This window comes from Lepidochelys kempii, chromosome 8 (assembly GCF_965140285.1).
Source record: "Lepidochelys kempii isolate rLepKem1 chromosome 8, rLepKem1.hap1, whole genome shotgun sequence".
Classification (NCBI taxonomy): Eukaryota; Metazoa; Chordata; order Testudines; family Cheloniidae; genus Lepidochelys; species Lepidochelys kempii.
Genome location: NC_136387.1, coordinates 44,409,105 through 44,433,118, shown reverse-complemented (window position 1 = coordinate 44,433,118; position 24,014 = coordinate 44,409,105). Strand labels below are relative to the sequence as shown.

General features: G+C 47.9%; 1 protein-coding gene across 2 annotated transcripts in view; it reads right to left on the bottom strand.

Moving 5' to 3' along the window:
* Positions 1–11,254: 11,254 nt before the first annotated feature.
* The window catches only part of NOTCH2 (notch receptor 2), a 133,101-nt gene continuing 120,341 nt past the window's right edge, over positions 11,255–24,014 (bottom strand). Inside the window, exons 25-33 of one of the 2 annotated variants that reach the window (XM_073356269.2) lie at positions 23,589–23,936; positions 23,167–23,309; positions 21,895–22,105; positions 19,143–19,239; positions 18,531–18,699; positions 16,175–16,467; positions 15,608–15,755; positions 14,884–14,981; positions 11,255–14,229 (exon numbers count right to left, since the gene is read on the bottom strand). In XM_073356269.2, the coding sequence (XP_073212370.2) occupies positions 12,883–14,229; positions 14,884–14,981; positions 15,608–15,755; positions 16,175–16,467; positions 18,531–18,699; positions 19,143–19,239; positions 21,895–22,105; positions 23,167–23,309; positions 23,589–23,936 (2,854 nt within the window). In that variant the 3' untranslated portion in view covers positions 11,255–12,882. Of the gene's footprint in view, positions 14,230–14,883; positions 14,982–15,607; positions 15,756–16,174; positions 16,468–18,530; positions 18,700–19,142; positions 19,240–21,894; positions 22,106–23,166; positions 23,310–23,588; positions 23,937–24,014 lie in introns of those variants that run through there. The other variant, XM_073356270.2, reaches the window with a different exon arrangement.

Sequence of the window (24,014 nt, the reverse complement as noted above, 5' to 3'; positions counted from 1 at the left end):
CCAGGATCATGTATAGGTACCTCTGCTTGCTACCTTGCAGCTTCCAGACATGTCACAGGGCTGGGAAGAACCATAAAAACAGACTTTTTTTTGAGAGCCGGGGGTGGTGGTAGTGCAAGGACCACAAGGCAATGCCCCGGCACCTGATCTGAGGAGGAGGGTCTTTGATGGGGTGTATAATCTCCTCTTGGACAACAGAAGGTTAAAAAGCAGCTCTGAGCTCAGGAGGCCCTACCCCTCCGAATCCTGCTGAGCACGCTCCAGTTGGAGGCAAGATTTAAAAGGGCGCCGGCTGACTCAGTTTTGGGTGGATAGAACAGGGAGAAGAACCTGCTCTGAGAGCTCCAGAGGGGGACATAGACAGATTCAGATCAGAAAAAGGAGCACTGGTGTGTAGCAGCTCTCACAGGTCTGAGACGGATAGTCCACCTGCAAGGTAGTGCTTGCAGGGACAAATTGCACCACACTATGGGGAAGCGGGAGATACGAAGTGGCCCAGGGAGGCTGATTTGAGGCACTGCAAGGTGAAAGATGCTGGCCAGGCCTCACAGGGCACAAGGTCAGAACCCGGTGGAACGGGAGGGCCCAGGTTCCCTATCCCTCCTAGGTGACTACTAGGCAGAGTGACCACCAGCGGCGGTGACCACTAGGTGGCAGACAGCAGACTCGTTCACACTGCCCTTTAACTATCTGGTGGCAATCACCTTTATGTATATTCCACACTTTAGCTTCCTCTCAGAGCTAAAGAGTCAATAGGCCCGTCCCAACAGGTGAGACATCTTGTCTGGTGAGCATTTATTAAGCTAAGGCTAAAACACACCATTCCCAGGAAAGGAAGGCTCTAATGCTTGATAAGGACATTTTCCAACTATTGTTAGTTTCTCAATCCAAACTCCCATAATTCATGGATGAACTTATAGCTAAGGAGAACCCCTGCTGGGTGACAGAGTAGAGTAACTCCACCTAGCCACCCTTGCCCTTTGGTCTCCTTTCTGCTAATTAAGAGCCAGAGGAGAGAGAAAACAAAATGTGTGTTTAAAGCACTTCGGAATAACTTGCTCGTGACCCAAGAACCTGAAACTTCCAGAGGTCAAACATCCAGATACCTCAGGAAGCCTAAATATATAAAATCTTTCACCCCAGCTTAGAAACTGTACATTTGTTTGCTGTGTGACTCAGATCTATGTCCCTCTGTGAAAAATCTGTCATGTTCCTCTTCTAATGTAATGTCTCATATCTGATGCTAAACCTTGAAAGATGTGAAGTGAAGAGTGTTAGATATAATCAAACAACATATGCACCATGTCCACTAGATTTACAAGACTATAAGGGGGTTTACTTGTTTTCCTTGTAAATGACTTTGGCACCTTAAAAATGATGCAAATTGTATTGCACAAACAGGAAGGTTGAAAGATATAATCACTTCACCAGGGTATAACTTTTGGATTTTAAGAGAAATAGCTTAGAAAGGGGGATCCAACTGATAGTCAGGGCTAATAATGAAATACAATCCATGAAATGAATCAAACCCTCAAACTAATGAAGAAATTTGTTATACACTGATGCCGTCTACTGGATATTGCCAGAAGCAGCAGAGGAAGTAAGGAAGCTGAAAGACAAGAGCCATTTGGTTAATGGCCAATAGGAATCAGAGGGTTGCCCCCAGCAAGCTCTGAAATCAAGGAATTTACAGCTGAGGTCAACTTGTGGAACCCCAGAGCCTGCTGAGTTCCCATGCGGGAAGGACTCGCCCTCTTCCAGGGTCACAGAACTAAGCAGAGCTCGCTGAGCCCTGTGTGGAAAGAACTCTCCCCCATTCCAGGGTTACAGGATAAGAAGTGCTGAGATTTCATTTCAGACTGTACTTCTTCTGCTATTCTTTAATATAAATAAGTGAAGTTACCTGATTAGTCTACACTATCTAGTGAACATCAAGTAGCCATACAGTATTTTAGATTGTAACTAATGCTGTATGAACATTTTCCTTTTTAAGTCCAAGCAAATTGGCCAAACAGAGATCTGAACCAAAACTTTAACCAATCGCTTTTAATAGTCTAAATTTGTCCCTTTCAGAGCAAACCATTAACATGTTGCACTGTCTCCCAGCTTCAACAACAAAGCTGCTGCTGTCTTTTTTTGTAGCATCTGTACTTTCCAGCATCAGGCAGTCAACAGAGTGACACTAGCAGAGGGAGCAGAAGACAAAAGCCAAGTATGGGTAAGATCAGAACCATGTTTTCAAATTACAGATGAGCGGAGTGTACAGGATGGAATCATATTTCGAGGACACAGAGCTGTTGTCCCCGCCTCACTACATAGGGATATTATGCAAACAGTACATGCCTCACACCTGGGCATTGATAGCCTGCTGACACAAGCTCTAGAGTAGGTTTACTGTCCAGGAATGAATACACAGCTCCGTCCCTTGGTAGACACCTGCCGGTAGTGTGAGAACCACCAGCAGAAAGAGACTGTTACCACAGGAGCTGCACCCCCGACCATGGGAAAAGGTGGGAGCCAACTTATTGCCCTTCAAGGAAAAGCAGTCCTTGATTACAGTGGACTACAGTTCTGATTTTTGGGAGGATGATGTCTTGTCTGATACAAGAAGTAAGTCAATGACTGGCAAATGGAAGTCCACTTTGTGAGAGGCCTGTATTCACCGACAATGGACCTCAGTTTGCCTCAGAAGCAGTCAGGGAAATTGGACTCAAAGGGGTGTTTGACCACCACACCTCCCTCCCTCCCCAGCTACCTGTGGACTAATGGGAAGGTGGAATCTTCTGTGAAAATAACCACAAGACTATTTGTTACACAAGGCTGTTTCTTCTGGTTCAGTCATCTGGCTAGCATTGTTGGCACACAGGAATACCCCATCACAGGGTGCCAACACAGTCCAGAGCAGGCAGAGATGGGTCAATGGACCAAAACCCTCCTACCAATGAGGAGAGGCCTGTTGTAGCTAGAAGGATGAGGATACTGCTGTGATGGCCAATAATCAGAGCATGCAGGTGCTAGAGTACGACAGGTCAGCCAAGGACCTACCGGCCCTGGAGACAGGCACTTGTGTGAGGATCCAGCCATTAGAGAGACACCAGAAGGAGAAGCCTGAAGGAGCTGTGAGGGATGCAGTGGCACCCAGGTCATATGAGGGGACTACACCAGGAGGAGTCCTCTGAAGGAATGGGAGACATTAGCCAGCAGACACAGTTCCCAGAGACTGCCTCCAGAGACCATACCAGAATGGAGAGCCAATACCCTCCGGATGCCAGCCACGCAGGGAGGGAGGAGACTCCACAGAAACAAAGTTTGCTAGACTTGGAGACAGATGACAGAGACAGGTCACTGCTGGTGTGGTCACCGGTTGAGGAGCTCACATTCTCTGAAAGACTATGTAACCAGCTGAGTCTGTGGCAAAGATGAGACTCCAACTTGGCTCTGTGTTAGGAACCTCTGGCTAAAGCCACATGGGGGGTGGGCATCACTTATTTGTGTTTAATGTTTATATTAAAATGGTTGTAATCAGTGAACTGGAGTCAGAGGGCCTTTGCTCCCTGGAGGGGCTGTTATTGATGGGACAAAAAGTGGAACAGGGAAGCAATTTAGCCACATGGATGGAGCAGGGGACGGTTTAATAAAGTTTAATTTGCTCAACCTAACCTGCGTTTAGCGTTCAGCTTCAGCTCTGCGAATTCCCATACAGACGTCCCCTTCCTGCAGGGAGCTTTGAAGCGCTAGGACTGGCTCTCTGGTCTCCCTCCAGGGACAGCAGCCTGCTCAGGGCAAGGCCAATACTTGATGACACAGGACAAACATCAATGAATTGTTTAATACACTCATGAGCCCAACCAGGAAGTGGTGCCTGGCAATTCCGCACATTCACACATTTTATTGGGGTGGCTGGAAACTCAGCCAGCCTGCCACCCTCAAGAGAGAGGACCTGACAGACTAGCATCCTGTGACTGGCGTTTGTGAAGGTCTGAGAGAATCAGGAACAAAGACCCACTACATGTGATACAACACCACAACACTAGCAGAGATTAAGAACAGTCAGAACAGCAGCTCTGTTTAACACTGGGGCCACTTTAAAGGGACTGGATTTGGACACCTGGCATCTTCTTACAGTTGGAAGAATCAATGCAGCTGAGGTTCTCTGGGGCAGCCTTCAGAAGCCTGCAGGCCGGGGCCCTGTGACAGAAGAAGCTGGCCAGTCTTCCCATTGTGTGTTTCTACAACGCCTAGTACAGTGCGGTCCTGGTCCATGGCGGGCTCCAAGATGGTGCCACCATACCAACACATCCGGCTGAAGAGACCTGCACTTCAGCTCTCCAGTGCTTAGAGACTTAGGCACATGGCCATTTACAGGCTGAAGTAGCGGGGCCAGAAATCCCACAAAGTGCTGTCTTGCTGAGCACATAGCCGTAACTCTCTGATTGCAACAGCTGGCTACTGTTGAGTCAAGTCCTTATTAACTTCTCACAGTAAGTGTGACAAGTGTCTGGGGAACGGGATTGCAAAGGGCTGAACAGAACCTGATCGCTCAGGCACACAGGAAGCTGGCGGAATGAGCTTGGAGGGAATGTGTCAGCAAGCCGGATGGGGAAGCTCAGGGAGTTAAGTGGTTTGCATGGGAAAAGTTCACAGCAGATCACAGACCTTTGCAAGCAGAAAGTTACACAAACTGTGCAGGGAGAACCAGGTAAGTGTCAGAGAATCAAACAGTCATGGCGGAAATTCACAGTTCTCTTCAATAAACTCTAATGCCAATAAGGGAAATGGATACTTGAGGGCTCTCTTCCCTTGACCCTCAAGGGCTATGCCAAAGTAGTTTGCCTTAGTGCTGGGGCTCCAATCACCAACCAGTGCCCCAGTGGACTAAGGAGCCTAATGAAAATGGTGATATTTGCACAGTGGGGCCTGGCCCACTATTAGGGCTCTGAGACGCTATGATAATACAAATAATTAATAATAATACCCTGCTTTAAATGATATATTTCTAGATATTCCAGAAATATCCAATTCCATGGGGCTTTTAAAATCAGCAATCTCCTCCTTTCCTTGGGCCAGCCGTACCATTATGTACAAAACTGTGAATATCTGGGGAATCTGTACATGTGCAATTTATGAACTCTGTGGGAGATCATGAACTCTGTATCTTTACCCAAACTGCAAACTCCATTTTAATATGCAGTTTAAATTGTATTCTCTGTTCTCTTACCTCCATGGTGGGCTGAAATACCAAGGGGTGGTGACCCTGCTAGCAAGGAAGGGTCACATTTTCCAGAGCTTTAAGAAAATTTTAACTTAAATTCCATGTGCACAAAAATACAAAACAACACGAGACTCTGTCTCTGATAAACAAGCCATTTCAAATGTCAGAAAAAAGCACAACAGCCACAGATAGGCTCTGGCAAGACGTAGTGAAACTGGCTCAGCTTTGATAGGATGCCACCAAATCCAGCCCTTTTGGATCAAAGTTTCCTCTTTCATTCCAGCAGTAGCTATGCTATGGAAACCTGCAGCCTCTCCACTAGTATCACCAGTCACAGTGTTATAGAGCGTCACTGATTTCTCAGAGGCTGGTGGCTGCAGAGCAGATTGCAGAAGCCCACTGGAGAGTGAACAGTCCAGAGTCCATCTGGATGGCCAGAATATGGAACACACGAGTAATGGAAAAATTGACACGTGAAGAAAAGGAGCCTTCCTTGAAATGTGCCCCCCTTTCTTAGAATGCTCTGCAAAGGAATTCTCACTTACCTCCAGGCCACAGAGACTGCGCTACATACTACATATAGAAACTGAAGGGGGAAATGGGTGTTAGTAAAATAAGCTTTAACAGTGAGTTCATCTTTTCAAGTGGGCTGTCCTTAGGATTTGGCTCCACAAACTGCTGAGCGGCTGCAATTCGCCACCACAGGAGCTGCAGGTGCTGTCTCAGCATTTGGCCCAAGGAGGGTACAACTGAAAAGGCTGAGATGCTGTAACAGCCTTCATAGAAAAACAATGAGACTCTAGCATGAGGGCCAGCTCTGAGAGAACACAAAGTCTGCCTGCTGAGCACTGCCCATGCATCAGCTGGGAGAAGGATGAATCCTTTAGATTACTGCCTGGGTGGGACCAGAACTTGTGGTGGCTCTGTTCCATTTCCTGGCAGACCACACAGACTGGACTGTGTGTGTGTATATTGTGGGGCTGCTGGAGTGCTGCACAAGTGGATGAATTCCCAGCCCTTCCTTACCTTGCCTCTTCTCCCTCCTTTGTCTATCTCCGAGGAGGAAAGAAAGTAGTGGGGGAAAGAGGGGATTGGTTGTCTTGGGTCACTAATTCCAAGTCCCAGGAGATTTCTCTGCAGCTCTAAGTTGCAAGGAGCCAGCTAGACTCAAGATCTAGCTTACAGGGAAGGAAAAGGAAGATGGCTTCCATACTTTGCTTAGAGGCAGAGAATTCCAAGGAAGTCCAAAGTCCCAGAGCCCAGAACTGGTTCTGCATTCCAAGGGGGAAGAGAGTCCTGGACACCCAAAGATCTAGAGCAAACAGCAAGTTACGCTTTCTTTAAAGGGGTCTGCTTCATTGACTGCTTGTGGCTGGAATACTAAGACTTACTGTACTTAAGTTGGAAACTCTAAACTCTCCATGTGTTGAGTCCCCACAGAATTACTAACGCGGTGGGGAACTTGCCAGGGTTTAGGATTTGAAGAGTCACACATTGTATTAGTATTAAAAGGCCTCTCAGACAACAAAGTGAGGAGGCTGCTTCCAAGTCCACCAAAGAGCCCTCCACCTATGAGCCGGGAGGACTAACAAATACAACGAGGGGAACGCGGAGGCACTTTTGAAAACACACCAATGTTCAAAAACAAAATGAAACCTTTGGGTTTGTTTTTGCCACAAAAGAAGTGTGTGAAATCTTAGTGGAGACTGGCAAAGGGAGCTCTTACCTTTACTGGGATGAAGCAGACGTACTCACTCTGACATGAGGTTCTCCGTGAGGAAGCAGGGGAGGCAGCACCATAGGAAGCAGCCATTGCTGTGGGCCAAGTCCGTGCTCTGTTGAACTTATTGGGGCCACTAATACTGTTCATCAAAGTGAGGAAGGGTCATGCAACCTGGCTTTGTACCGCTGGATTCAAGAGAAAAGGAAGCCATGAAACCATGGGTGGTTACACTGGAGAGGGATGGTCTACAGTGGAAAACTGATTACTTCCAGGAATTTCATAGCTGAAATATGGGAGAAATACAGCACCTGGAGGATTCCTGGAAACCTCTCAGAGAAGTGGTTGGTTAGTTGTCTCTTCTAGAAGATAACACTGCTGTTTTGTTTGACTATTAAACCCTGACCATGACTCCTATCACCCTTATCACTGTGGGGTGATATTACATGGTTACCAGTTTCAGCATGTCACGATAAGCTGATTTCCTTTGTTTTCTTTCTCAGCTCTTCCCTGGAGGGGGGGGGGGTGAAAGGGCTTGAGGTAACCCACAGGAAGGAATTCCCAAGTGCGCCTTCCTGGGTTCTCAAAAGGGGGGGAGTGGGTTTGCACTGGAGTGGTGGCAGCATCTACCCATCCAAGGTCAGAGAGAAGCTGTGACTTTGGGAGTTTAATATCAGCCTGGAGTGGCCAGTATTAATTTTTAGAATACTTGTGTGCCCTCACCTTCTGCACTCCAAGTGCCAGAGTGGGGAATCAGCCTTGACACTGCTCCAGCCCATCGTAACTAATGTCTTCTCTTGTCACCAAAAAGGACCATTATTACCACCTTCGATACCATCTAAAAGACTGTCAAACAAAGGGTTTTTCCCCTTCTAAAAACTCTATCAAGCTGAAGGGCACAAAGGATGCTGTTAAAATGAAAGCCTTATTTAATCCTTTATATTTCAAATGCTTTAGCTCTTTTCTCTTCCTTTCTGTATCTTTAATAAAAGGATTTGTAATGGTGTGTTTGCCATGGTACTAAGCAGGCTGAGGTCTGTGTATAAAGCCCCAAACCTTGTTTAAAACTGTTTAATGCTGGACAGTGACTGGATTATGTTAACACCTTTGACCCAGATAGTCCATCTAAATTAATATAACAGTAGCAGCTAATACAAGTAGACCCACCAACATCCGTGATTCTACTCAGGATAAGACGCCACGCAACAGGAGTAAGGCTGGAAAAACCAGGCCTTGAATATCAATATATCCTTCAATTTTCAGGTCTTCTCTTCAGCTTACTTGCTCTTGAATGGAAAAGGAACATACATTTTTTTGAAGAGCAAAAGACACACCAGGATAAAACACGACCCCAGAGGTGAACAAAATGGTACTGTAGGAGGCAGATGGCCTGCTGGTGACAGCACAGGCATGGGCATCACTAGACTCACAGAACCCCTATTTTATGAACTGATTGAGGAGTTAATAAAATTGAAAAGTTCATAAAATCCAACATTTCAAAACGACAGTAGTTATGTTGCATAAATTGCAGAACAGTGCACCTCATCGCTTTCTTCTTGTTCTCCAAACCACAGCAAAGCAACTTGTAATGCACTGAGGCACGAGACTGCAAAGGAACATTGGCTTGCTCTTCATCGACATCACTTTCATTACGTGATTGTCCCCACCGTCCAGGGATAACTTCTTCATATAACTGGTTGTTAGATCGAGCTGCTCCTGTACTATCCCCTCTGCCACAGGCTTCTTCTGAACCAGGGCAAGTTAGTTCGCCACTCACTGCCTCAGTTTCCTCACCTGTATGGTGGGAATGATAATTCTTGCCTCTCTCACCTGGGGATGAGATGCTTTGATATTCTCAACTGGAAGGAGCTGTCTAAAGTACAAATCATTATGGGCCCAGATGTACCTCCTACATCCATGCATGTAATCCCTTCTGCACTACTTTTTCCATCATGAAGATCCCACTGGGCTGGCTGGTGGATGCACATCATCTCCTCACCATCCCCACTGTCTTTTTGGTCTGTGTTTGTACAGCACCTAGCACAATGGGCTCCTGGTCTGTGACTAGGGCTCCTATGCACTATAGTAATGGAAATAAGAACACTACTACAACTACCTGGGTAAAAGATATTATAACATGGGACGGTGTGATCCAAGGACTGGATGCCTCTGGATGCCAACTGGCAAAGGGCATGGGGTACACAGATCCTCTGGGTCCCCCAAAAGAATACCATGTAAGGTATCTAATGAAAGCCTGTGTCACACTGATCATCATAATCATTGCGAGATGTATGGATGGAAAATGGGAGTTATGGATATACACTGAAAGCTATAATCTCGAGGCCTTGTAGTTAAAGGTAGGTCATTCAAAGGTATTGTGCCCAGTGATAAACTTCTCCAGACAGGAGGTGGGAGATGCTTACCTCCCCTGTGCACTATTGTGTCTTACAAGAAGTCTATTAGCATACTGAGTTACATGCTAATGAAGAGCTGGCAGAAAGAGGTAAACAGTGGAGGGGGGGGGACCCTTTTTTCAGGTGAAGCTCAAAGGTCTGGTATATCTGGGTGTATAGAAACATACCCTCACATCCTTCTCTCTGCAAAGACAGGCTGCCAGTGAGCTTAATCTTATGAAAGGGAGATCTCAGCCATCCTAGTTGAAAATGCTGGGAAAAGGAGTTGGGGTAAACGATCCCACCGGAGGCAGGGGAATGTTTTGAGAATTACGTTTAGGCTTTAGAAAGCATATTATAATTGTGTTTTATATGTAGCCATTTGTTTCCAATATTCTTACCCACGTTCACTTGACTGTCTGTTGATAAACTGATTCTTGTTTTCACTAGAGAGAGAGACCGCGCGTGCGAGAGAGACAGCGAGCAAGCTGTGTGTTAAGCAGAGCGGGGATCCTGAGTTGAATCTAGTAAGCTGGTGTGTGCTGTTCCTTTGGGAGGAGAGAATCAGAGCTCTGTGTATGTTCAGTGAATCGGGGGCTGGGCACCGCAGAGGGATGCTTGGGGATGGCGTGTACCTATCGCTAACCTGTACAGAGAGCGAGGCCTGCAGAGGCCTGGCAGGCAGTGCTGGTGCTGCCAGAGGCTGGCGTTTTCAGGGAGCTGATCCACAGTAGGCATAGACATGATGCCCTCATGCCAAGGGCAGGTGGTGGTGAGGTGCCTCACAACCCTGGGTACCCCTGAGACGTGTCATAGGACACCCCATCCAGGACAGAAGCCCTTTTTTAAGGGGGATCCCAAGTGCAGCTGACACCAGGGTGGTTGGGAATGGATGGGCCTAGTTTCCTGCCAATCCCTGGCTGGGGATCTGTAGGGTTTGGGTACTGGCCACAGGGTCTGTTGTGCAGTGATGGTGGTGCCCTTCCTAACACCAGTCTGGGAGAAGTCTGACGGGAACCTTGGAGATTTCCTCCCCCTTAGGAGGGGATAAGGGTTTCATCAGGGGAGGAGTGAACACTGAATACTGGGTGGGCTCTTTGTGCCCTGGCCCGAGATGGAGGTGTAGGGGACACCATGCAGAATTGGCCAAGTGAGACCATGTATAAGTTTGGGCAGAGTGGCAGCTCGCAGCTATGGCAACGAGTGAAAACACCGGTACGCAGACACTGGACATATACTCTTTATTTTGGGGATAAAAAATGCTTATACATTTTGTAGCAATTATTTTCATAATAGACTTTTTTTTAAAATGTAAAAATAAGCACATATTTTCCTGTTATTACTGTAGGAAAATGCTGCTGTGTGAATGGTTACTGCTTATGAGATAAAATACCACCTTAAGGAGATCTCAGCTTTACCAGAAGTATAAAAGAGGCAGAAAGGGACATCGTTCGAACACACCAGATGCAAAGAACATACCTGTCTTGAAATGGCTGCCAAAGTTTAAAAGGCACTTGGGGTTATTTAGGGCTAAAAGGCAAAAGCCCTTGGTTTCTTTGGCATTTATTTAAGCAATCCTTGATTATTTCAGTCCCAAGCCCCCAAAAGGCTGAGTTCTATCTCCTTCACAGTACACACCTCAGTGTGGGCGGGGAAGAGAGGCTGTGTGCGTCAAAAAGCATTAAACAAAAGAATCAGCAACTTCAGCCCAGAAAGGTGGCCCACGGAATGATTCCTGCCAGGGCCCTGCCTTCATGTACCTTTGAGTCAAAAATCAAAAGAAAATGCATTGTGCTCCTAACTTTACTAGGACAAAAGTATCACTCGAAATACTGTACCTGGTAAAATGTGCAGTAACTGCTGCTCAGAGAGGAGCAGACTCCCTATCTTTTGTTGGCAGCAAAATAGTGCTCAAAAATCTCTTTGGAATGTTCATTTGCAGGGATCTCCTGAAGAGGTAGAATTAATGCGACTTCTAGGAATTTACACTTCTACCCTTGACTTGTCCAGAACCCTGCAGGGAAGTGTTCTCACAGGGCAGTACAGAGATCTGGACAAGAGGAGAAGCAGCTCTGTTGTCCAGTTAAGGCTCGATGAAAGCTGGGTTTTGCAAACCCACTAAAAATTTAGAGGAAGCTGCAGTATAATTCCTACTTGTCTTGTGGGATCACACGGGCAACAGCATCACAAGTGTGCAGTTTTGGTATGTGCTGAAGCATATTGCAGAATCAATGAATCCATCTGCTCAGATGTTTCAGATGATGGTTTCTGAACTATTTGGTCTCCAACTTAACCAACTTCCAATTTTAGATGAGGTGCAACTAACTAAAGCCTAGGAAGAAGACTCTAGCATTCTTGCCTTCTAGTGGACAGCACTATATTAGGCTGTTCTGATCACCTCCAAAGGGCATAAAAGGGTCAATATGCCCTATCCCCAGGATTGAGGGTCACATTAACACAGGTGAATGGTACAAAAGGACAAAAATGCTGCATATACATGATTACAACCTAGCCACCTCATGATACAGCACAGAGAGACACAGCACCCAACCTGCAGGACTCGAGAGCACCACAGTCAAACACATTTGACTCTTAGCTGTGATACTGTGTAATGGGATCAGGAATTTTTGGTGTGGGGTCAGGAAACTTCCTCATGCTTAAGCTGAGGGTTTTCCTGAACTACGGCTTCTTTTCTGGGCAGTTTCCTCTTTGAGAAAAGGTGCCTCTGTGGGCCGGCCCTGAGCCCTGGCATTCACGGCAGAGTAGTGTGAAGGAGGGGTCTGACTTGTCTGTGCAAGGTGGGAGCATGGAGGGTAGAAGCTGAGGTAGAAGTCTGACCAGGTATTCAGAGGAGGAGAATGCCATGTAGACTTGTCTGAGAATAAGTCAGGGGCTGCCTGCTGGAAGAGTCAACATTGTACAAGCACTCCTGTAGGCAAGGGTTCAGGAGGGCCTAGGCACTGCATTAGGGAAGAGCTAGGCAGTGGCGGGAGGTGGCTCTAGACAGTTGTCCTCATGTCTATGGCGGCGATTTGGTTAATGGACAGGAGGAGTTCAGGACATTGGTCTAGGGGAGCCATGGGAGGGTGACAGCTCAGATCACAGTCAGAACCAGTAGTTGTGGGGAAAAGGGAAGAATCTGGGATGGTACCAAGGGGGTGTCAGAAGAGCAATAGGGTAAAATTACAGTTATTTGAGGTTGACTATGAGGAAGCTGTAACCAGAAGAAGGATTAAGCTGAGCAACAGTCTCTCAAAGAAAGTGGCGGAATAAGTTTAAAAGCAGACTGGACAAAGTCTAGAGAATATCATATAGAGAGCAATCACGCACTAGTCCCTGGGGAACTGGCTAGAGGTGGGCCAACACATCTTCCCCATCCCCAGCTTCTCTGATTCGGGAAGCGTAAAACCTACAGCAATCACAGTTCTTCCAACGGAAGGCGGGTGGTGGATGGGCGCATTCAGACTTTTGAACACTAAAATGGTTCTTCATTTCCATCCTGGGTGACTGTCATGGGAACCGCAGTCAGCTCAGCTTCAGCAGCCATTTTAACCTCTTCAGGCATAAACCTGCATGTTGCTCCGCTGCTGCTCTGACATATGTGCTGCAGGCCCTCGCTGGTTGCTGCCGAGGCTGGGGCTGGTGGCCACATCAGACCAATCTGAGGCAGAGTGTGGGGACGAGCTTGACCATTGATCAGGTGACTCAGGTGATGGAGTCAGATATGGGTGTTCCCCTGGCAAGTGCCTGGTATGGCTGGGAGTCCTCTCTGTGGCAGAGGAGGAGTAGCTGTGCTGAGATGGCGGCGTGGGGTACTTTCCCACTGAGCTCTGAAACTGGTGATAGGCTGGGAGGTTTGTCTGAGCTACTTGTCCATCCTGCTGAGGAATCACTGCCATGGGAAAGGAGGCACTTGGCAACTGAGCTAGATCTGGTACCTGGTACATGGAACTAAGAGGACCAGCTATATTCTGAGCACAGTTTACCTGTGCCTGCTGGGGCATTGCCTGCTGGTTTATGCCACCTTTGGGAACCAGCTGGAAAGTCATAATAGGTGGCAGTGACACTCTGGAGACTCCGCCGTGCTTCACATCCGTTTGAATCATGCCACTCTGCTGAGGCATGCTGGGGTGAGAATGCACTACCTGGGGGACCATGCCAAACATCTCATTATACTGTGATTCATTCATTTCCATACGACTCATCCATTCAGCAGAAATGTTAACCGGCCTGAGCCGATCGAGCCCACAGTTTGGAGGGGTGATTCTGTGCTGAGAAAGCAGCTGGCTGACTGAAGGAAGCATAGTGCTGGATCCACATCCCAGGGGCTGCTGCTCATGGAGGTTGGAGAAGGACATGGTGTGTGCAGCCTGTACTGATGTGGCAGTGTGCTGCGTGTGTGGGGACGAAGGTAAAACCCCTGGTGATGGCATCACGGGAGACGGTGTTGGTTCAGATACAAAAGCATGGGGGGATTCCAGGGAATCAACTGGTGAGAGGGTCACTGAGCTCTCAGAAAAATGCCCCTTGCTTTCACTCACAGATTTCTTCCCCTTCCTCTTTGCATCCTTGGAGAGATTGGTGGGCACCAGGCCCTTGGCACTTGTTTTTCTTGGCTTCTTGCTTAAGGAAGCATGTTTCAAATTGAGGAAGGATCTATTTGGGCCACAGATCACTGGCGAGAGGGCTGAGCTCAGCATGGTGCCAGGATGCCCAGAAGGGCTATGGGTCAGGTTGTACTCATTCAGAAGGTGCACAATGTCATGGTGCATCCGGTCCTGTGCCACATCTCGGGGAAGGCGATCCATGTGGTCTGTGATGTCTCGATTGGCAAAATGGTCCAACAGGATTTTAGCTGCTTCAAAACTCCCTTCCCGTGCTGCCAGGAAAAGCGGTGTCTCCTCCTGAAAACACAAAGAGGAGACATCTCAATAGCTTTTGTGATTACTGTGGATCTAGGGGAAACAATGTCGACTGAGCAAGGGGCAATAGGAGGAACTGCAATCTGTGAGTGGGGAACAGAGTTGGAATACTCCACACACAAAATGCACTACAATTCCACTGAGAGGAACTAGCCAGCACGGCTTCAGGAGGGACTGCTCAGTGAACTATGGGAGAAATAAACTCCCTGCATTGGAAACAGGGGAGTGAGAAGGGAACCAAACAAGAATACAGTCAGCAAAGGCTTGTGTGGGAAAGAAATGAGCCCCCAGCTGAAAGAATGGCCTGTCGTTAGACACTACTGGAATGTGGGAGACCTGGGCTCACCTGTGAACCAGTCTGAGTCCTGGCTAAGGGGGAGTGAGAAGTGGGACTTGAGGCCAATAAGAGCTTCTGGGTACATGGCACTTTTGAAGAGTCAGGTCACTTAATTCCTAAGTGTAGATTTAGAAGCCTTGCTTCAAGCACCTAGTTTTGAAAAATCTTGGCCTAAATCATTTCCAACGGCAACAGCCCAGCTGCAAAGCATGGAGCTAGTTGGAGAGAGACGGGGCTGAGTGACCAGCGGTGCAGACCATGTGTGAAGGGACACCCCTACTGAGCATACACAGCTGTACCTTGTTGTCCTGCATGTCTCTGTTGGCTCCGTTTTTCAGCAGCACTAATGTTGCCTCCACATTGTTAACAGCAGCAGCCCAGTGAAGAGCAGATTTACCTATGGGGAAATTCAGTCCCTTCAGCAATAAACCAATGAGCAAAGTGGGAGAGGTGTAATACAGCATGCCCAGGGAACAGCTGAGCCTGGCAACCTACAAATCTTCCCAGTACAGTAGTCAGCCCTGCAGCCTCCATGATGTGCTACACCTTGGTATGACCACCTGTGATACACCCATCTGTCCCCACAAAGCTGCAGAAAGTCCTAGCAGGCTCCCTCCATGACACCCAGAACCGCCAGGCGCGTTGCAGAAAGTCTCAGTCCAACCTCCCATGAGACTCCATCTCACTACATGCAATGGGACAGTCTCTCTAGGAGTCTCATGTTCTGTACGCTTGTGAGATGCTGCAGAAAGTCTCAGCACAACCGTCACCACTGTCCCCCCGCACAACTCTCCTCCATACATTTCAGGCATCTCCAAACAACCCACCCTATGTTGGCCAGTCATTCTGCAGTGTGCTGCACTTAATCACTACAAAACCCACCTGTACAGGATACCCTCTACCCTGTTTATTCTTCTAGCTCCAGTGTTATCAACAGTGCAGGTTTTAGCGCTTTGTTCCCATTCTACACCCTGAGAAATGGTCTGAATACAGAAGCCCTCAACCCCCAAGGCCCCGCAATACCATGATCATCCACTGCATTGACATCAGCCTGACAGTTGATCAGCTCGGCCACCATTCCTTCCACAGCCAGTCGGGCAGCCAGAATTAGTGGGGTTGTGCCATCGTTCATCCGCACATCCAGGTCCGTCACTCTGTTACGGATCAGGATCTGAGGCACAGGGGAAGGGTGATTTTTCAATTCCATTAAGAAATAAGACTGAGAATTAATGAGAAACTTCAGAGAAATGTTGTATTCATGTAGCAATATCAGGGCTGAAATATGAGGACTCAGAATAGGCAAGATATTAACAAAAAAGCAAGTGAAAACTGAATAATTACGTGCAACATAATTACGTGTGTGTGGAATCCTGAGTTACTAATATCAGAAAAAACTAGACCTACAAAGAACCTTCATCCTTTTACCCTTGGTCCAATGCATTGCTCACAGTCTGAGAGCAGCATGGCCAAGGACACAGTACATGCCCAGATGCATCCTTCTGGGTGGGCAGGCAGATGTGCCATGCATTGCAGTTGCCTAACGCCACTATCTCAGCTAGTGTCCTAAAAGGGATTCCTTAAATGGTTTACCTGGAAGACACCCTGTGCATCGGCTGCCACAGCTGCATGAAGGGGAGACCGGCCCATGTTGTCTCGTGCATTAGCATCAGCACCAGCGTCTAGTAAGCGTTTTGCTGCATCTGCTCTTGAATAGCGGGCTGCTAAATGCAGTGCCATCTCCCCAGTACGGTCTGTTTGGGCTTGCAGGTTGGCACCTTGATAAATCAAGTCTGTTATTATATTTGCTGAAGAATCTTCCATTTCTTCATCTTCGTCAGAGCTGCCCACACGGAGAGATGCCAACATGAGTGGAGTGCACCCATCTGCAACAGAAGAGAAGTTTGAATGGTAACACCTGCATAACAGCAAAGGAAAGCAGATTGTGCCTGTTCCTAGCACCATAGATCCTCTCCTTCTGTGCACTTGCACTGGGCCAGTGACAATCCCTTCCTTCCACGTCGGTGCATGCAGCTCCCTTTTACCTGTTCGCGCTGTGTTATGCTGTTCACATTTGGAAGGCTTTCTTCCCAACCACAGGGCTAGGAACTTAGTTCAAATGAAAGCTTAGAGACTGCAGAATCTGATTGTTTAGGCCCCATGCTCACCAAGGAAACTTTCCTGCTCATAACTGTTTCCCACTTAGTAGCTATCACGGGGGTCAGAAAGGAAATATGATGATGTTACAACAGCAATAAAAGAAGGGGGATCCAATAATCATTACAATTGATGAAAAGATTTCCATACATTTGGATGAGAAAACTGGACCAGGCCCTGAGTAAGAACGTCCCAGAACATGCCGCAGATATTACAGTATACGAATGAAAATGATCTTTAGTGCTGTACTAGCCAGAATAAAAGTCAGAGCCAATTCTCTTGCTCCCAGGAATCACTTCAGCATAGAACAGATCACACAGGGCCATGCAAGCTGATGAGAGAGCTTCAACTAACCACTTCAAAGGCCAGCAGAACACTCCCAGTGCATCTAGTCAACCGGGAAATACTGGAGCATAAGGGGAAAGTTTCTTCCTAAACTTAAGTGATCACTTGATGCTCTAGTTAGGAGACTGCCAGTAACAGAAAAGATGAAAGTCACAAGGGCTGTCTGAGTTATGGTGACCAAAACTGATCTCAGTTCTCAAGGTGAGGACATATCAGAGAACATAAGACCACTACAGTATCAGCTGTAATATTATTCCTCTGTCCCTAGGAGACAGCAGAATGTCATATACACACAGCTGACCAAGGCTGCTTGTTAAGTAGATGTCTTCTTGTTTGTGCAGATTAATGGTATAAACTCATGCTCTAATGTCAGAAGGAAATCCTCCCCCCAACTTCTACGCAGACTACATGCTCTTGTGGAGTATAACCCTGCTCAACAGCCTCTCAGCAACTGCTGGCACAGATCAGTGCAGTAACACCGCTACCAGACTAGATGAGCTCTTGGTCATAGGCGCAGAAACTAGGGGTGCAGGGGATGCTACAGCACCCCCAGGTGTTACGTGGGGCCAGTAGCCCCACACCCAGGCCTCCACTCCCCAGCCCTGGGCTTGGGTCCCGGCTGCCAGCCCTGCTTCCCGGCTGCTGGCCATGTGCCTGGGGTCCCCCTCCCAGGGCTCTGCTCTTGGGGTGCTGGCCCCGCTCCCTGGCCACTGGCCCTGTGCCCACGCACATAGCTCCTGGGGCTCTGCTCCCAGGGTCCTAGCCGCTGACCCCACAGCTGGGGCTCTGCTACTGGCCCCACATGCAGGGTCCTGGCTGCAGGCCCCATGCCCAGGGCTCCACTCCTGGCCCTGTGCCCGTCCCCAGCCTTTGCCCCCTTACCCCTGTCCGGGTCCCCCACCTCCTGGAGACACGGCACTGCTCCCAGCCCCAGCCGGGGAGAGCACGCCGACAGGGGTAAGGGGGCTGGCTTTTAGCACCCCCACTATTAAAGGGTTCCAGCGCCACCACTCTTGGTTATTTCCAGGATAGCAATTCATCCTTCATCTCTGCTGCAATGGTACCTTGACCACCGCCTCTGGGAGTTTTAGTGCCTTAATGGACTTCCTAGACTGTCTTTATGTATTGTTCCTTGTCCTACCATTTTCTGATACTGTCAATTCCCTTCCTTTATTTCACGCTATACTCCAAGCAATGCAGACCACGAGTCTGTCTTCCCGGAGTCTTTTTTCTAGACTGCATAGTAGGTCTCTCTCTCTCTAGCCTTAGCTCTTGGTCAAACTTTGTGTAATTTTGCTGGTGTCTCTGCATGTTCTGCATCTTTACCCTGCATGAGGACTACAAGTTCTCACTGTTTTAGGTGTGGTTGTTCTAATGTTGGGAGAAGCTGGCAGGAGCCCCGGGGAGAGTTCTCTTTTCATAGTGCTACAGTTTACTCCAGACTGACCTGGACCTCTGACATTGACATCCAGCCCATCCACTTCCTGATCCTCCTGCGGTGGTGTAAGGGCTAGAGATGGGGTCCTACAGATGTCAGCTGCTTCTAGATGTTGCTGTGTCCACTGGCGCTGATCTACCTGCTCCTCTCCATCTGACAGCAAAGCTTGGTCTTCAGCCTGCACAGGGAAAATAAAAGTTTATTTCAAAACCCAGTCAAATAGCAGCAGACACTTTCAACACTGGTTTTTAAAACAAGCGTCTCCATTTACACAGCGTGGCATTCTTGAAGTTGAAGTTCCCACTGTGCAAGAACTGACCTGGATTTACAAAGAGATTAGCATTGCCAAAGCTTCTCTTTTCTCCTTTAGAGTCTGGAGGTCTGTACAGGAAGGGGCTCTGGCATGAAGTGATTTTGTTCCTGTTCTGCACTGGAGCAGTTACCCTGATTTTAAGATTTGCGGTTTGGACAGTGTTAACTTTTAGAAGGTTTTTAGATGTTCAGGATTAAGGGGGTATTTTGGGGGAGGGGCATGTTACAGAAGTACCAAACCTTATCCCAGGTAGAACAAGAAGAGTCTCAGTGGTTAGAAGGCAGTGTTCAATGCCTAGCACCTCTTACCTTTGCTCTCTTAGGCAGAGGTCCTCCATTGCCAGTCCAGTGCTCGCTGGGACTGCAGTCAGTCAAATTACCCTCTGTAGCTTGAACAGACAGATTCCTAAATAAATGGGAGAATGTGTGTCACATTGCAGACTGACAAAGTGAGAGCGGGATCACTAACACTCTAAATTTAACTAGTTGTGTGTATGTGTGACGGGGCATCTGCCTCACACTGGCTGGTAAGGGGTTAATGGAGCCCTAGGGAGGCTGTGTGGAAAGCAGACAATAGGAGAGGGGCTGTTCAGAAAGCAGCCAATCAGGGCCGGACAGGCCCATATAAGAAGAGCTGCAGGGCAGAAAGCAAGTTCAGTTGCTCCCTGGAGCTCAAGGAGGGAGAATTGGCTGCCTTGCAGGAGGAAAAAAAGCTAGCACTTTGGACAAGATAAGGGGAGTGAGAGCAAGCTCCTGGCTGACTGCTAGCCTGCTGAGGCCCTGAGGTAAGGACGAAGATAGTGCTGGGCTGCGGGGAAGTGGCCAGGGAAGTAGACTAAGAGGTTGGAAGGGATGCAGCATGTGACTGCCATCTATAGGGTCCCTGGGTGGGGAATTGGAGTAGTGGGTCCCTCCCCCACTCGCCACTGAGGAAGTGGCTGGACAGTCAAACTGTGGTACTGTCCCCCAGAATGGGGAGCACAGTGTATGGCACAACCGGAGGGCTGTGTCCTGAAGAGGATGCCGTGGTCCTTGGAGCGACATGGGTCCAGAAGCAGAAGTGACAGTATGTGAGGCACCACAGAAAGAGGGCACACTGGCTAGCAGTGCTGATCCCTGGGACGGCCAGCAGGCGGTGTCAGACTGGTGAGTCACACCCTGTCACACGTGGTGGAGAATGTGGGCAGATGGTCACCCCTGATATAAGGGAAGGATAGAGGCTGCGGGGACAATTGCCCATCACAGAGATTGCAGAGACTATTTGAGAGACAGTGGAGGTGGAGACACAATGGAGATGCAATATGTGGAAGCATGTTTTGCTTAGGGCTTATATACCCTCCTAGACTGGACTTCAAAGTCCATGCCCCTGCGAAAAGGGGCCAAAAAGCAGCAAGGGCAGCTTCAAGTCCTGCTGCTCCAGGTACTCGAAACCCAACAGAGACAATGGGAGGCACAAGAGTACCTGCAGACCTATGACCCAGTTAGCAGAGCAGCAGCTGAACCTATTCAAGTTGTTGCGAAGGGGAGTCCATAGAAACTGCACGGAGCAAGAGGGGATGCAAGGCACCTGGAACAGGAGGCTAGGAGGATTCTATGCCTGTGGGCAACAAGTACACTGGAAGGCAGAGTGCCCCTACAGGGATAGGGGACTGAAACCTCACCCAGAGAACAGGAGGAAGGTAGGACCCAGGAGAGCCCCACCTGTGGGGAGAACAAGGAAGGGATGGGCGTGTTGGGCCTGTGAGCAACAGGTGCACCTGCGAAGGGAGTGTCCGGACCTCAGCTGTGGCGTCAAGACTGGCCCCGGGGAAGCGGCTAAGCAAGGGAAGGAACATGGGAGGCCCATGGCCAAAAGGAGGCAAAGGGCTTCCTGTTGATGCCATGAGGAGGGCTGTGTAAGAAGATATTACCCCCTTAGGAGAAGGTGGATTGAAAAGGACTGTGTCAGAGACTGCCCAGATGGATGAGGCAGGGAGGACTGTGGACCTGGTAGTATGGAGAATAACATGACTGGGACAGAGGGAGCCTGACCTGCTAAGTGGGAAATACTCTCCTAGATAAACTTTAAACACTCTTTACATCTGATTTAATCACCCTTGCAAAGGTGGCATCCATAGCCTTGCATAACAGACTTCCATTGAACTGGAGACTGGTAAAGGCTTTTTGCCATCTAGCCAGGGATGAGATCTCAGAAATTGTCCTGCAGCAAGCAGGCTGGAGACCTGGTGGAATCCAGAGTGGCCCTTATGAGGGGTAGGATGTAAAATGGGATGAATGCAGATTTAACTTCAGATCTGAAGGTGGTGCAGGTCTCCTGCAGCAGTGTGAACTACCCTGCTGACTACCGACTGAGCTCTTATGAGCCATTTGCCCAGATATGGATACTCCTGCAACAGATGAGTCACAATCGCTTCCACGCACCATGTCAATACCCAGTGTGCAGGGAAGGATCTTGCACTGTTCATTTCTTGCCCACTGAGAACGTGACATGTTTCTTCCATTTTGGGAGGTAAAAGCAAGCACTTTTAAGGCCGAGGGCCTAAAACCCACATGGGGCTTGTAAGCAGGGATTATGGTGCACAGAGAAGCCACACAGAATAAGACTTTCCTCAGTTATTCATGCCATTTGGAAAAGGCCAGAATAGGGGCTAGGCTATGATTTTTTTTGTTGATGCACAATCACGCTTCATGATTTAAAATTCACAGAGTCAGACACCAACCCTGATAGGTAACATCTAGTTTATCCCCTAGAGTGTAGTGCAAGACTGTTACCTACAGTGGGTTTTCTGGTGCTTTATGCAATCTAGTTTTAAATTTATCCATGGGCTGGGACTTCCATCTGTGACATTATATGAGTTATCAAATGAAAGACCATCTCACCTGAACATCTGAACAGAGAAAAAGCATGAGAAATTTTAGACTGACATGTAAATTCACCCCACCCCCCAAAGTTTTAAGTACCTTTAATTAGGGACTTATGCACTACATGGTGGTTTGGTTGGCTCCCAAAAACCTAGCATGCATTAGCATAAAGGCATTCAATGACCCAGTAGAGACTTACTTCAGTCCAACTGCATCTTCCCCAACTGGCTCTCTGCGCTTGTGGTTACTGGGGTCCCGGCGTAGAACAAAACCCTCCGGAAGCCAGAGGGAGCCATGCTTGCGCTTTCTCTTTGCCACAAGCACACCCAACAACAGGATGAAAAGGATGATCACAGCTGCCACAGCAAGTAGGTAAAGCAACTGGGTTTTCTTTGGTAGCCATGGTTCACCTAAAAATCCCAATTAAAATACAGCAAGGTAAGTGCTTTTTTGGAGAGCAGCCTTCAATCCTCCTTTGCTCTTTTTGTACATAGGGTTTCCTTCTTCATGAAGGCAGTGATTTTTCTCTACTTCACAGTGGGTTTAGAACAAAGGACGCCAAGGCCTTAGGAAGTTCAGACTCTGGCTATGCACAGTAAGTTCTGACAAGCCAGTATAACTGTACAATGAACACAGCACTTTCATTCTATCGTCTAGCCTTTGTTATATGTTTTTCAGAGTGCGTTTTAAAAGGTTGTAGGGCTGCAGAAAGCAAATTCTGAAGAAGTGTAACACTGCTTGGAGTTCATGAACAAGCTGCACACGGCTTCATGAACAAGATCTTCAATAGGTGCACTCAGTTGTTTTGACGAAGATCCTGTTCTTTTTAAAAAGATCCTGTTCTTTGCTCATCTGGTTCAAGATATCTATTCCCAAATCAAGTTTGAGAGATCAGATTTTAAAGTCACAACACTACTAGGTATAAAGAAGTTGTTTCTGGTCAAGTGCTGAATCTTGTAACTAGGGCTCAGGTTCTGGTGGAATCTAGGGAAATTCTGATTTGGAGAAGAGGAAATTTCTGGCAGGCTGAATTTTTATTAAAGGCGCCTATTTAAATATCAGCTCAGGGGGGTTGGAATGTTTGAATGAGTTCTAGCAGACAGATGTGATGGTCAAAGGTGTGTGACAAATCTCTCACAAGGCTCTGCAACTTATCACCTCCACATATGCATTTTACAACTCGTTTTACACTCCACACTATAAAATGTAAAAAAAATTCATCACATGAAGTGTACCACACATGCACATAATGGCCACACATACCTGTAAGGGGGGGGGGGGGGGTCAGTAAATTAGCCCGCAATATGACTAAGTTTTTTGCAGGATTCAAGAAGCTGTATTTGAACAGTAAGGTGCAGGCAGGTGTTGAAGTGCTAATCAACAATTAAAACGTGCCATTTCATACATTAAATCAAGCATTTACTTCTTTCATGAGCCAGACATATCCCCCATCTCTTCCAACGTTACTTACTTTGGACAGACACAAAGGGGTAGGGCAGCATGCCCTTGATGGCCTGAGCTGCTAAGAGAGCTGCAGCGGCTTCTGTGCTCTTAAAGCACTGGTCTGAATCTTCAATACATTGGCGATTGTCAATTTCCAGGAACACCTTTGTGCTGCAGGAACAGAATTAAAGTGCAGAGAAGTAAGCAAAGGAAGAGAGAATTGGTCCTTCTAAATGGTGCATCCCTAAGTTAAAATTTAGTCTCCCAGGTTAATTCTTCCAGCCTAGCATTGTATTTAGATCTCCAATGATCTCCATAGTTTTATACTTCTCCTGTGGCAGAACATAGACATATTTTAGGCCACAAATACTGCATACATCTGAGCACACCTCACACCCACAGTACCTATCAATACAGTCTCACTAGTGATGCATAAAGGAATTCACTCACCCAATGACCTCCTGTTCAAGTTCTCTGGGCTTGCGAGTGCCCGAGAGCGATCGCCGACTCCGTGATGCCAGGCTCTCCCCATAGTACGGGTACACCATGGGGTTTCCCTGGGAGTCCAGTTTTATTCTCAGGTTGGTATGAAGAAGGGATCCTAAAGTCCGCAGGAAACTGCGGGCATCACTGAGCAGCTGATCGGGGGGCATCAATACCACAATAATAAGGGTCCCTTCTGCCAGTTTCTCAGCTTTGTCACCAGCGCAGTCCAGGCCATCCCAGCCACACTCCTCACTGTTACAGCCCTGGTCACAGCGCCTGTCTGCATAGTGATCTGCACAGTACTTATCATACCTAGGAGAGGGGCATGGGGTTACAAACAGCAGCACACCAGTGTTTCATTATACCTCTAGTCTGGGGCCTGCAGAAGAG